Genomic DNA, 14050 nt, shown 5'->3' with positions numbered 1-14050 from the left:
CGAATTCTGGGTAATTCGAACTTTTCGTGTCCCCTTGGAGTTCGAATTAAAAAGAGTCTAGTAATGTAATGTAAGATTCATAAGTATATGTTTCCATTTTGTGTTACTTCACTCACCGTTCTTTCAACATTTTTTTTATGATCACTTCCAGAGAACAATATCCATTGTATTGTAAAGTTATTTCCATTGATATTGACATTACCACTAAATCCAGGGTTAATTCTGCCATTATACATTGTAGTATGTAATAAAACTAGGTGTAGTGGTGTTCAGTGTTACATTCTGAAAATTTGTTTTCTTTTCTCTTATTACGAGACATAAGACTGATCGGTGAAATTATTCTATGTGCCTGATTGTAACATTTATATACCTCATGCAGAAAGTTGGTAACGGACAAACATTTATGTACTTCCTAAGAAAGTGTTTTGTTTGTGTGAAATAAAGTACTTAATTCAAACTAATTTTTATGTAGTATATTTTAATTTTAACCCTATTTTTTATCGATAAAGGATGCTTTTCCTCTTTATATAAATTACTTTAACCGTTTTATTTTTTGAATAAGTTTAGCAAATTCGGTTCCAGTGATTTATGCACACGCTCCCTAAAGTTTTTGATTCTTAGCTCACACTTCCCACTTAATCGACACCGAATAACGAACGCGAGACTTGGTTACAAGACAATAACGTTAACCAAAGGACATAAGAATTCTAGATCAAATCTTTCCCACGATTGTGACAGTTTTGCATGAAGAAATTAATTCGCAAAAATCTACTAATGTTATCACATTGTAATCAAAGGATCCTGGGTTCGTTTCCTGGTGGAGATGAATTGTACAGTGGGTCTGATTCCACTTTGAAGGTCGAGTCTCTATTAGCCGGCCCCCGTGGAGGAGTAGTTAGCACATCCCGCTACGACGCCAGGGGTTCCGGGTTCGAATCCTGGCCTGGGCATGTATGTTTGTGAGTGTCCATTCATCATATCATCACTCATCCCCATCTTCGCAAATTAGCCAAAAGTGGCACAAATAGCGAAGTTAAATAAAGCATATCAATCAATCGATCAAGTCCCTATTCGTTTATTTGACCATAAACTGGCATAAAACAAGCCCTATTTATTGTCTTAACGTGAATGTTTCACGCACACATATCATAGGTATCATATGCTTACAGCATAATCTATGCCCCTCCGAGAAAAAGAAACGTTCTAGACCCGCCTATATGTACCGTATTACGCCCCGGGCGTGAGTCGAACCTAGGACCCGAGCAGCATAAATAAATAAGCTAATCATGTTATAAAAAGGGTCCCGCTGAAGCGTTGGAAAAGATATTCTTAAAAGCTAATTACGACAGCGACCTTCAGCGAAGTTGGAAAACAACCGCTGACATTGCATTAGGCCGACACAGTATGAAAATCAGCGTTTTTCCTCAGAATCGCCTTTGCCAAAGGACGCGATCGAGTCAACTGTCTTAATGGCCGATAGTTCGAATTTAATTTAAATAGGTCGCAAGAGAAAATCTTCTTCTTAGTTGTCTTCCGTTTTCCGTCAGATGAAGTAGTTACAAAATAACTCCGTTTCTAGTTGTTCTCAGTTTACATTGAATCCAGTTATCGCTAGAGAGCTTCATAGTCGCATAAGTTTAGGAAAAGAAGCGAACGAACGATCGAGAAGTTAAAGTTTATTGTTTAGAATATCGGTCTACGAAAGTACAGAGTTTGGACCCCGAGTTGCTCCCTCGTCCGTTTTATTACAGAGTAGGTCTACATCGCAACGAGGACCAGCGGAGAAGAGATAGCAGCAGAACTACAGGTAAACGAACATTCCTTATGTCTTTCCTCACCCTGCCTGTTCAGTCAAAGGTAGTGTTTTTAAATAGATGTCAGTGTGTTCTTATTTCACGGGGCTAGTCCCCTTGCTGTTTGAGTGTTGACGTAGCTCCTGAGCTACCCCCTTTCTCTTACAACGTTCCTCTCGCTTAGCAAGCGAGCGACCAAAGGCTTTCATAAGCCTATCTACAATCCCCCTCTTAGACTTTAGACGGTACTATGTCCCATGTGCTTCAATAATGCAAAGATAACACGTATTATATCACTCTGGGTTTTCTTGCAATGTGTAGGAAATGAAACTATCCCTGGAGGAAAGTTGCATCAAAAATTGTTGAGTTTTGTTATGAGTCACATTTCCTTTGCAAGTTCATTCATCTCTGACCTGTATTTTATCCAAATCGGTTTTCTGACACTTTTCGAAAAGGGTTGGGTTACGTATACTTATTTTAGCAGTAAGTCCTCATTTTGCCATCTTTTACTCCCTCGGACGTTCTTCTTTTTTTCTTAAGGAAAACTGTGCCAAAGGCGGGCTATGACCCCCCAACCCTTCCTTGGGCACACCTCTGAAAGGATTCTACAAGGAACAAACATTTCCAGGGCTGGATACGAACCCAGAAGCCTAGCCGGTTCATTCCAAAGAAAGCAAATTTAACTGTAGTCATTTTCAGTTATGGACGAGACAATCAAAACTCCCCGATGTCGTAGTGGTGACGTCATCGTCTTGTAAACAAGGTGTCCCGAGCTCTATACCCGGTAGAGGCGCATTGTACAGTGGAATCCATTAGTATTACCGTGCAAATTGCCCATCACCATGCACGTGTACTTTATTTGGCCCAATAAGAGCTTCAAGAATTAAAAGAGAACTCAAAACAAGCTGTTGACAACTTCTGCACAGAGGCGTATCCAGAAATAAAATTTTGGGGGCCCAGCAAGGGGTGCCCATCCTCCAAGGCCAATAGCGTGTCCCTCTCTATAATAATATGATGATAGTTATCTCGTTTATTGTTATTATTATTATTAATATTATTATTATTGTGTTTTGTTATTCTTCGAATCGTAATTTCAGAATTTAATGTCTGTTGACACTTTTCAGAAGCAGTATGAAATATTTCACTGAACTCTTCATTTAAAATTTCACGAAGTCTCTGAGGCAGTTCTGTGACGTTAAGAGAGAAGAGAGGCTAAATTGTGATGAGGGCTCTAAATACATACTTTGACAACTGTACAGTGAAACTGAAAAACGTTTCTCAGATAAGGAAGTCAACTGTGGCTAGATCACTTGCTTGGGATGGTTCACTCGGACAGCTCACTAACTGACAACGTTGAAGACATTTAACAAAAACATGAAGTGAATCATGTTTTTTCTAGAAATCGAGTTTCACAGATTAAGAATAGTTTGTTCTTACTGTCTGGTACATAATGCAATATATTTGTTTTTAGTATTTCACCTCTGCAGGTATTATTTTAAAAAAACACACCCACACACGCACAAACTTCACTTATTGTACCTAAACAGTTTCTCACTGAAGTCAGATTTTCACCTGTTATTTTCGGAATCCAGAAGCCGTGCACACAGAGAGTTTTCTATACCTGCCACATCAAGTGTCTCATCGGAAAGTATGCTGAATCTACCATAGTATTTTCAAAATGAAGAAGGGAATTTGCTTCTGCAGCAGCATACATAAAAATCCATCGCTTAAAATCAAATAGGATGTAAGAGAAAAATTAATGAAAAAAATAGTCATGGATAATTTGCACGGTAATACTCATGGATCCCACTGTACAGCGGTTCGGATCCCACTTTAAACTGTAGGTCCAGTCTCGATTAGCCTATCTTTGTATAAAGTGGACTTAAAACAACAATTCAATTCAAAACTAGTTCATTTCTCAAACAATGTAGGGACAGTGGGGTGTAATCTAGCAAATTCCTATATCTGGTAAAATTTTAAAATCTCGGATTTACCTTCACCGTTACATAGAAATTTGGACTAGCAAATCGTCAATCGTGGCTCGAAACATCGTAAAGAAGGCAGTGTGATTCATTCAATAAAAGAAGGCAAAATAAATTAGCCTAATATTTTGCCATGCGATGGTGCATTGATTTGGTTCTATCGGGTTCTGTCAGCTAAATATTATTAATCTCATCTTCGGGATTAACCTAAATAGAAAGAAAAGCGACTTAAATAATGAAAATACTCAGGGAACCGTGCCTCTACAATACGTGTAATTTGTCGAACACCTTTAACTTAACTACGTTTTGTGTGTTGACAGTTGATTCGCGAAGATTCGATTTCAGCGCCACCTACAAGTAGGTAAGAGTTGTTGCAGTGTAAAATTCGCAGAAGGTCCATTTTTGTGATCTGTGCCCCATTGCCTTGCCTTGATCCAAGCAAGACGATGTTATTGTTGTAGGAAAAAGACAGGATGTTGTCAAAGGAAGTCAATCCAAGGGACCGGAAATACGCAGAGGAAGTACACGGTAGACAGTTTCGCTTTAGTTTTATCAGCAATTGGCTTACCCTACGCATAAACATACTATACGAGACGCATGGAGTTTTCAACGGATTCTGTTGTGAATACTCGTTGACTAACATGCAGTAATCATGGGATTAAATTGTTCGCTGTATACGGTGCTTCTTATCTGTGTCTGCGCGCCTCGTAATTGTGGTAAGTTATTCATATTTTCTTCGCTTTTCTTGAAGTAATTAAAGTGTTACGCACATATTTTCAGACTATACAACTACAGATATTGTGAATTATAGTGAGTTTAGTGCTCACTCTATGCGCTATTTAACTTGTATACATTCCATGTTTCCATTTCACATTTGATTGCGGCAGTGGGGTAGTGATAATGTGTCATTAAGAAGAGGGGTGTAGCTGTAAGGTTTCGCCTCGGGCAATCCAGATGGCGCCAAACAGGCAAAAACAAATTTTAAGAAATTGAAAAGAGAAAACGACGCGCCATTCTGGAGGCCTATTACATTAACATTGTCAGTTTGCAAAGAAATAGATTTAGTATAAAATGTGCGAGTCATACCAAGTTTGCACATATTGATCTCCTTGTAAGGTAACCTTGTCCCGGGTTCGACTCCCGGCCTGGGCATGTGTTCTTCTTCAGTGTTCCTTCATTAATTTCATGTCATCACTCATTCTCATCTTCGCGATTAGCCAAAACTGGCAAAATGCGGAATTAAAACAAACTAAATCAATCAGTCATTGCAAATAGGAAACACATTTCTGAATTGAAAACGTAATTTCTTCCTCACGTTATCCTGTTCTGAATGTGAGGAGGGTTATCAATAGTGCCAGAACAAAATTTCAGTTCCAACTCAGTCGCTCTACGAATGTTACTGTTATTGATCCACCTTTTCCTTCTTCCTCACCCTCTTTTCCAGACAGACGCAAAGAGAGAGAGATAAAAGGGAACAGAAAAAGAGGAATTGAAAAGGGTGCAGAGAGAAAAGGAAAAAAAGATTGTGTGCGTGTAAGAGGAAGAGCGAGGGAAGGAGAGATAAAGATAAAAGGGACGGAAAATAAATGGAAGCGAGAAATGAGGGGGGAAAAGAGAAGATGAACAGAAAAGTTAGGGGGGAACCAAGAGAGAGAGAACGAATCAGAAAGGTGGAACAGAGTGAAAGAAAAAAAGAGTAGCTATATAGGGGAAGGGGGAGGGAGAGAGAGAAGGGTACGCAAAGACAGAGAGAAAATAAACAAGAAAGAGAGCGAATGCTGGGAGAAAGATAGAAAAGAGGGAGGGGGAAGACACGGGAACAAAGACTCGCAGAGAGGGAGAGAGAGACCGTGAACTCATTCCTAAAATTGCACGACGGTTTTATCTAGAAGAAATGTGCAAGGGAATCTGTATGCTTCTACCGCTCAAGATATTACATTTTCTGTGTTTTTATTTGGTTTCTGCCCGCTTCGATACGTAGACTGACTGAAGTCTGATAAAGACGATTTTATTATTATTATTATTATTAACTCAGCTCAACAACAGGCTTCAAAGAATTATCAATCTAAAGTACATTAAAACTTATGTTTTTAGATCAATTTACAAAGCAAACAATTGTGTCTATCATTTCGAGAACAGACCGAGACGTCTCCCTCAAGACCGAGATAAGAACGAGACGGGGCTTCCTCTGACGTCACAGCCATGCCAAACCTGGTGGCGACTGACCTCAAGAGCTACTTCTATGTGTAATCGTCTTCGAGAACCGGCCTAGGGATGGACAACTCGGGTACTCATACGAGACCCGGCGCAAGATACCTTTGTGTACGGTTTATTACGAGTAGAACGCTGGTGCTTCCAATCAAGCTACTACTCGTGGATTGTTTTGACATACTTAAAAATGTCCAAAATTACTGATATCATATCTTAACAAAGTTTTACATAAAAATCGCGTTCAAGTAATTCAATCAAAAGTACTTAAGACGCATCATTATAGAATGAAGTCATGAAGTGAAAATATTTGTATGAAACAAAACAAAATTCAATAAAAAGGAAACAAAAGATCATTATTATTTAGAACGTCATTGGGTATGATTAAGAAATTGCCACTTTGATACGTAAGATAATAGTTTAATGTTCAACAAACCAAGTTTTGTAATTAAACGAAATGAACATTACACCAGTGGTACATGTGAAATGAAAATAAACATATTTAATTTCTATAGCCTCCCATAATTCTTGATTAACTTCAACATGTTCTGCTTATGCGAAATACATACATTAATTGTAATAATGTTCATATTGTGAAATCGCTTAAACCTATCAATATCTGTACCACATTCAAAATAAACCTCAAGCAACACCTGCTGGAATAGCAACCCTTGGTTATTTTTATTATTTATTTCTCTTTAATATTATATGCAAGTTTCTTTGTTTTTATATATTATTGTCACTTTTTATTAATTCTGCAAGTTTTATCGTGTATTTTTATTGTATTCCTCTTTAATATTATCATTACTGTTTTACCATAAAATATCACTAAAAAAAAGGTAAAGTGCATAGCACCACGCCATGAAGGCGTATAGGGGGTGTGGGGGTAACGCTCCACACTTTCTTGATCCGGTCGTGACTGGGGGTGATGTGATCAGCATCAAGCCCCTGACCGCCTTTACCCCCCAGGGTTTCCCCAAGGTACCCATGTTATTCGACGCTGGGTGGGCGCCGGGGCCGCTTTCACCGTTAGAAAAGTTCCCGGATTTGAACCGGCCGGGGATCGAACCCGGGACCTTGAGCATGGTAGTCAGACGCGTTACCGACTGAGCCACCGCGGCTCACTACTGGTATTAATGTAACTTTCTTTGTGATTACATCTTCTTTTAACTCCATAGATTTCTAAATGTATTATCATTCTTCATGTACATTTTTTTTAAAATTCTCTTTGTCACTTTCCTATGGGCAAGGGTTGGTTGTAATAGCGGCCCAAGAGATCGAAACACGCCTGCTTTAATAAGGACGATTATTATTATTATTATTATTATATAGGACACCTATAATCAAGACTGATTAACAAAAAATCTCTTATTCTTTAAGACCTCTGAAAAATTTTGTTTTAGGCTCCGCTTATATTAAGTGGACTTAAAACAACTAACAAACAATATATGCCCAAGGCCCCTCACCAACCTAATGTTGCACTAGTAAATTAGCCTAAGAGTTTACAGATTTGTTTCTTGTAGATGCAGACTGTTACCATCCTGAAACAAAGCCTGGCTCACGCTGTAGTTTTCCAGATGATGTTATCACAGTACCAGTTAATTCTATCGTAACGTACACATGCTCGGATGGCTTTGTAATTTTTGGCGATGACAGCAGAAAATGCCAAGCGAACGGGTCCTGGTCTGGTAAATCTCCTGTATGTGGTAAGTAAATACTTATACAGGGTGTCCAGTCTAGAGGTGTACAAAAATAACTGCTTCTAATACGAAAACTACTCATTATATTGTCTCGCAGAAACTGGCTGGCCATCGAGATCCCCAGATTTAAAACCATTATACTTTTTGCATGGGGCTTCATTAAAGAGTTAAGTCCACGATTTGAGTGATTTGAGACGGCGTATCGTTGCGCTAATAACGCCTCAACTGCTGGTCAACACTTGGCATGAGCTTCGGTATCGTTTGGATATCTGTCGAGCTACAAATGGTGCCCACCAGCGTACACAAAAACTTTCTGAGATACTTTGTACAAAACCGGGACAAGAAAGTTAATAAACTTTACGGATGCTAAAATATATGTGTGTATTTTTGTATGCCTCTAGCCCGGACACCCTGTATAATTATGTAGTAAATAATACTTATGATATGATTAGACAAAGAAGATATACCTGCATTTCTAATCAAATATATTTTTAGGAGTGCTCGAAGTGAATAAGGTGTGGAGGAAATCACCAGACTCGCAGTTAGAATGGCATCTGATTTCAAAGTAGCATTACAGAAGCTTTTGATTGTCTTGTCCCACCCTTTGATTTGATTTGCTTAGTTTGTTTGCTTTGCTTTTCTGCCACTTTTAGCTAATCATGAAGCTGAAAATGAATGATTATGATATAGCATGGATATAGCATGAGTAAAATTTGATGATCCTAAAAATATACCAACGTATATGGATAATTAGAGCGTTTTTTTTATTTTGGTGCAAGTGATTCCTGGTGAAGAATTTGGTCTTAGCTGACACGTACGAAAAATGGACTCAAGTTCACTTTTTTTCTGAAATCGACCTTTAGACTTAAAGTACTCTTTATGTCCTGGGGCACACGAGGAAATAAAGTTAAGCGAAGGAATGGTCCTGTTAGTCCATGAGCCAGGACCTCAAATTTAGGCGATCGGTACCACTCGGGGGGGGGGGGGGGGGACGGGTTCTCATATGATTTTTTTGCAAGGTCTGGATGCCTGGAGCTGGAAAGTGTGTGATAGCATATCATAACTCTTTGCTTTCTATTTAATATTATTGAATTAGTAAAAATAGCCGAAAAATAATGGTTTTTCATATTTTTTTATAAATAACATAAATTCATCACAATATTTGAATAAATAAATTTAATTTCAAGAGACTTATTAAATTCAATATTGCTTTATAATAATTATAATTATTAAGTTATAATCCTTACAATAATAATAAAACTTTATTATATTGCTTATATACTGACATAGATGAAAGTCATAAGTTTTACTTACAATTTTCAATAATAGTGGCTAAATCTTAAATACGCATGTATGTTATAATTTAACATAAACAACATTTTATTGTTTACATTCATCTTCTGAATAGGTGTCATCACTCATTGATTTTCACATGTGGGTAGTCTGCACTTGTCAGTGCACCTGATGTTATTTAGCCAGAAGACGCAGTTTTTAGTTTCTAATGGATTGGTTGGTTGATTTATTTGGTGTTTCAAGTCCACTTTATGCACAGTAAGGCTAATCGGGACTGGACCTACAGTTTAAAGTGGGGTCCGAACCACTATGTGCCTCCACCGGGTATCGAACCTGGGACCCCTTGATTACAAGGCGATGATGCTACCACAGCACCATCAGTGAGGCAGTTTCTAATGGAGTTGCAAGCTAGTAGACCTAACACAGTTTGAGGTGCTGGCTGCCACTCCATCCAATCCACTACCAGCTGCTCTGCTCCATCGTGTTTTTCAATGTCCACCTTCTCCCACGTGGACTAGATGCACATGGATCATTCAGAAGACATTTCTTGCTTATAGCAGCTTTATAATCGCACGTTAAGCATGTTTCTTGAGACAGTTCCTCCAAGGTGCAACTTGATAATATCTATCTCACCCTTCTTTGCCATGTCATTCCCATAATGTACGGAAGATTTTGGAGCATACAGTAAACATGAGAACTACAATTTGCCAATTACTTTTTCATTGAGATCCCTTTGATCTCCGAGGCTGCGAACATAGTTCCTGTGTGTATGTCTGTTGGCAGGAAGGATTTTCAATGCACTTACTTTTCCTTTTCCTGCAAATGCACATGGAGACTTATCATATTTCAACAAACAATTTTAATAAGCATTGAAGCTAATTTCCTAATGCCAAGGACTATCATGGATATTTTGGAACTATATTTCAGAAACAATTTAACAATGATTCTTTCATAGAATCTCAAACACATAATACACACATGTGCGTCGTCTGAGCCTCTCATTAGCAGTGGCAGTATTCACCAACAAATTATCATATCTTTTTCATGTTTACTGTTGAGATTGAGCACTTTGAGGCTTGCTTCAGATGTGATTTTGCATAGTTTATATCCACAGTTGGCGAAGTGTTTTATTCAAAAGATTCAGAAAATCCTCTGGTTTCCTACATTCGTTAACAAGAAATGCAATTAGAGTTGTTTTATTTATTACGTGACTTAGGAATTTCCTTCACTTTCTGACAATCTGGGAAGATGAGATTCTCTGTGACTGATGCCCGAGTTCTTTCCACGTGTTTGTTCTTTCGGTGTACTTTATAGACGTCTCATTGTACGTATCAAACAGACATCGATTATTGGACTCCTATTTCCTTCCGCAAAGGAATACACAAGGCAGATGGACCTCACCAAAGTTTGACTCCTCTTCTTTTACTCTCTGAATCATCAATCTCCGTGGCTAAATTTCCAGATATTTCCTCAGGGGGATAACATTTTTATTCAATTATGTCTCTAATGACAATGATAATGGTTCTAAGAGAAAACCCATTTGAAGATTACGATTCTGTGCTGTCACAATAATTCGACCAAATAGTGCCTTGTCTGATAATTGACCTGCCATAACTATCCACGGCCTTCTTCTTGGATCAAGAGAGGAACAGAAAGAACTAGACGAAAACCATGTTTATGCAACTGAAAGAACATTCAGAGAACAGATACAGTAGAGTATGGATGAGCACAGGTAACAGAAACACCCTACAGTCGCTTGAACCAATGCTCACATGATGTGCGCCACTATAGAGCAATGTATGTATCAATACAACAGCTCAGAAACGAACAGGGTCCCAACAGTAACTCACCCCTAAAAGTTGTTCCGGCTAGAGAATGGACTTGAGGAAACCCAGATTTTCCGCCTCCAGTTCAAAGGGAGAAAAGCAGTGTTGCTGCCACCTGTTTCGAAAACGACTCGGAAACGAAAAATTTGGCAACGCGTCACCACTGCAATTCAACAAAGCCGATTGGTTCAGCGGTTCATGTGACCCTCTTTGGCTTTCGCTACAGAAAAGATAAAAATAGAATTTCCAAGTACATTCTTTAGCTCTCTCTGTCCAGCTTACAACAAATTTGGTGGTTTGGTAACGGTCCGTTCCAGGATTCGGCCAGGGAAGCTAGGGGAATTTATGAGTCAAGAGCTCGACCTAACATTACCTGGTCTTGTTTACCCGTTGCAGTTACCAATGATCAGATATTAATTTCTACCTCTTGTACATGAGGGAAACAAATATAGATTTTAACATATTTAATTAATAAAGACATAAACCTAACATACTTACACAAGAAAAAGGATACACTTGTTTCACATGATTGGCACTTATCGCCACACACGATTGTACACTTATAACACAATACTGTCCCGGGTTCGAACTCTTATGCACACACTCTACCGTGTAAGTTACTCTACTCCAAGTCTCGTCACGCACTTTGGAGGATAATGTTCCTTTTCGAGCCTAGTCGCACACTGTCCTTTCTTTCAAACTATTTCACCAAAACTGTAGCTTTTTGTTGATCACGTGTCCCCCTGGCCCAATGAAATCGTTCGGCGTTGTTTTTACCAAACCGTGAGAACAGCATCTCCTGGTCATTCCCTGGATCCTACAGTTTCTGCCACATGTTACATAAATTAGTTCGGCGACGATGGACCGTGTCCAGTCGAAGGGATACAGGGCTGGCTCATTTGTCACTTCTCCCATTCCTTCGTCCTGGTCCCTCCCTGGCTGGGGAAGGAAGGAACGTAGCCCACACAGGAAGAAACATAGTACCCAACTTTCCGAAGGAAAGTATTCTCAACTTGCAGCAACATAGAATTGCCATATATTCCCGTTCCCCCGGGAAAAATTTCTGAACTTGTGAAGAAATTTTTCATCATTTGTCTTTCACTAGTGGAACGCCCTGTATATGATGAGATGAAACTGTCTTTCAGTCATGGAACACCCTGTATATAATCACGCTAAACTTTGTTCATTCACTTGGTGGACACCCTGTATATAGTTCAGCTGGACTTTTGTCCATTATGTTCTGTAACACCATGACATCTTCTTTCTTCATTAGGTTGGGTAAATCTAACTTAATAAGGTTGAAGGGTATATTTGTCTTCTCGGTTAACAAGGATTAATAACTGCCGATGTCTTCGCTAGTCGTTGGGATGGGAAGGAAAGAAGGATGGGTTATTCTCTCTTCTTTCTATCTGGAATGCCAAACGTCACTGGGTTTGGACTTCATAAACTTTTGGTGTTCTCAGGTTTCTACAGAGGAGACCATCCTTTTGTCACTTTGAGTCTATGGGGAACTTCTAGAAGCTTTTCACAAATTACACCACGTCATGTCGATTAACTGGATGTGTGGGTTAGGGACACGTGATTTCTTCCGCACCACTGATGAGAGTTCATCTCCTTGGTTAAATGTTCAGATTGTCTCCGATTAAATGTTCTATCACCATCACTTCACTTAATGTTTGTTTAGCGTTTAATCACATTGTTATTTAATGTCAATAATCGTCTATCCTAAATACTTCATCACCATGCATTACGAATATACTCGTTTTCATTTACTTCATTTTTCCAAAAATTGCAGGATATATTATACACATACATTTTACTTCTACCATTCACACATAGAGAGATAATGTTATTACACGTATCATGATTACACTTAGTAGAGAATTATCCACTCGAATATATTTATTGAAAATCAAAATAGGAATGATATGACCATATCAAGTATATTAATAATATGATAATGGTGAACTCTATTAGCAATATATTATATTTCCTTACTTTATAAATGGTCATTTTGGAACCTGAAAAGTACATGAATAAATGCTGAATAAAAGAAGTAACATGAACACGAATTGTATACAGATAATTGTCTTTCTCTTTAGTAATTATCTGGCCATCATGATGATAAATTAGACAGATTTTTATAACCCATTTTTATAATACCTCATACACGTAAACATAAAGAAAAAGATCAATAAAATACACTAATAAGCAAATGAAATTTCAACGTTGACCTAACATCAGTAAATTCTAAGCATAACATATGGGACATTTGAATATACTAAAATGAAATTAAAACATTTTGAACTCAATTACCTCATGAACATAAGAACACAGGTGTTGATTCTCATATACATCCACCTATAATTGAAAATAAACAAACTTCTACTTAGGTTTCACTTTTGAAACTACCAGATAACATATTTATTTTGAAATTGATTAGAATTATGATATTGAACATAATAAACAGACAAGAGTTCAAGATGTCATTTTTTCATGAGTTAAAAGTTGACTTAATACTCATATTTTCAAAATATAACATATCAATAAAATACTTATTTTTTCTCTATCTGTTAATTAGATTTTTATATGATTATGCACGAAAAATTATAATGGACTATCAAACCATGACAATAATAAATATTTCATGCCTTTCAAAAACATAAATTTAAAACAGATTGACAGAAGAATAAATACGTCACAATGGCATGACTTCATATTGGCCTATCAACATGTTAATAGTGATTCATTTTTATTCAGTAAGTTTGCGATCATCACTTCTATATGTATGGTTTTTCTTTTATACATAATAAACAAACAATATACGTAACAGACAAGTTTGGTCTTTGTAAATTATCGTGACCATCATTAATAATTTTTCTTTCTAAATTAAATTATTTCAGCACATACTTAACCCTTTACCTTCACTGTCATTTCAAAGTTATTAAACTACTACTGAAAAACATAAAATGTGCTAATAGCGAAATGAGTACATATTACCACATATATAAAATATCTCGGATATCATAATTGTTAATTGTTATTCATACTGAAACAATTGTAATCTTTCTCAGGCAATAACCCAAAATCACACCTTAATATTATGTTGTTCATAAGTTTATCAAGAGTACTGGAAAAAAGTATACATAACTTAGAACTAAAAACCGCTTTCTACCATCTATTACTTCAAGGAAAATACCTATTTTATTTATAAATTGACACATAACTAAATTTTCATAGATACGGGT

The 14050-nt window shown here is 37.5% G+C and overlaps 2 protein-coding genes across 2 annotated transcripts in view; both read left to right on the top strand.

The window, feature by feature from the left end:
• Positions 1-14050, top strand: part of LOC146004770 (uncharacterized) — a 239756-nt gene that overhangs the window by 201259 nt on the left and 24447 nt on the right. The gene's annotated exons all lie outside the window — the stretch shown is intronic.
• The window catches only part of LOC146004930 (uncharacterized), a 29186-nt gene continuing 19479 nt past the window's right edge, over positions 4344-14050 (top strand). The window contains exons 1-2 of the mRNA XM_083143981.1: positions 4344-4491; positions 7507-7689. Coding sequence (XP_083000107.1) covers positions 4428-4491; positions 7507-7689 — 247 coding nt within the window. The 5' untranslated portion in view covers positions 4344-4427. The remainder of the gene's footprint in view (positions 4492-7506; positions 7690-14050) is intronic.

The sequence above is a fragment of the Lepisma saccharinum genome, chromosome 22 (assembly GCF_977018435.1).
Source record: "Lepisma saccharinum chromosome 22, izLepSacc3.1, whole genome shotgun sequence".
In the NCBI taxonomy this organism is placed as follows: domain Eukaryota; kingdom Metazoa; phylum Arthropoda; class Insecta; order Zygentoma; family Lepismatidae; genus Lepisma; species Lepisma saccharinum.
This window is presented reverse-complemented; position numbering and strand designations above follow the sequence as displayed.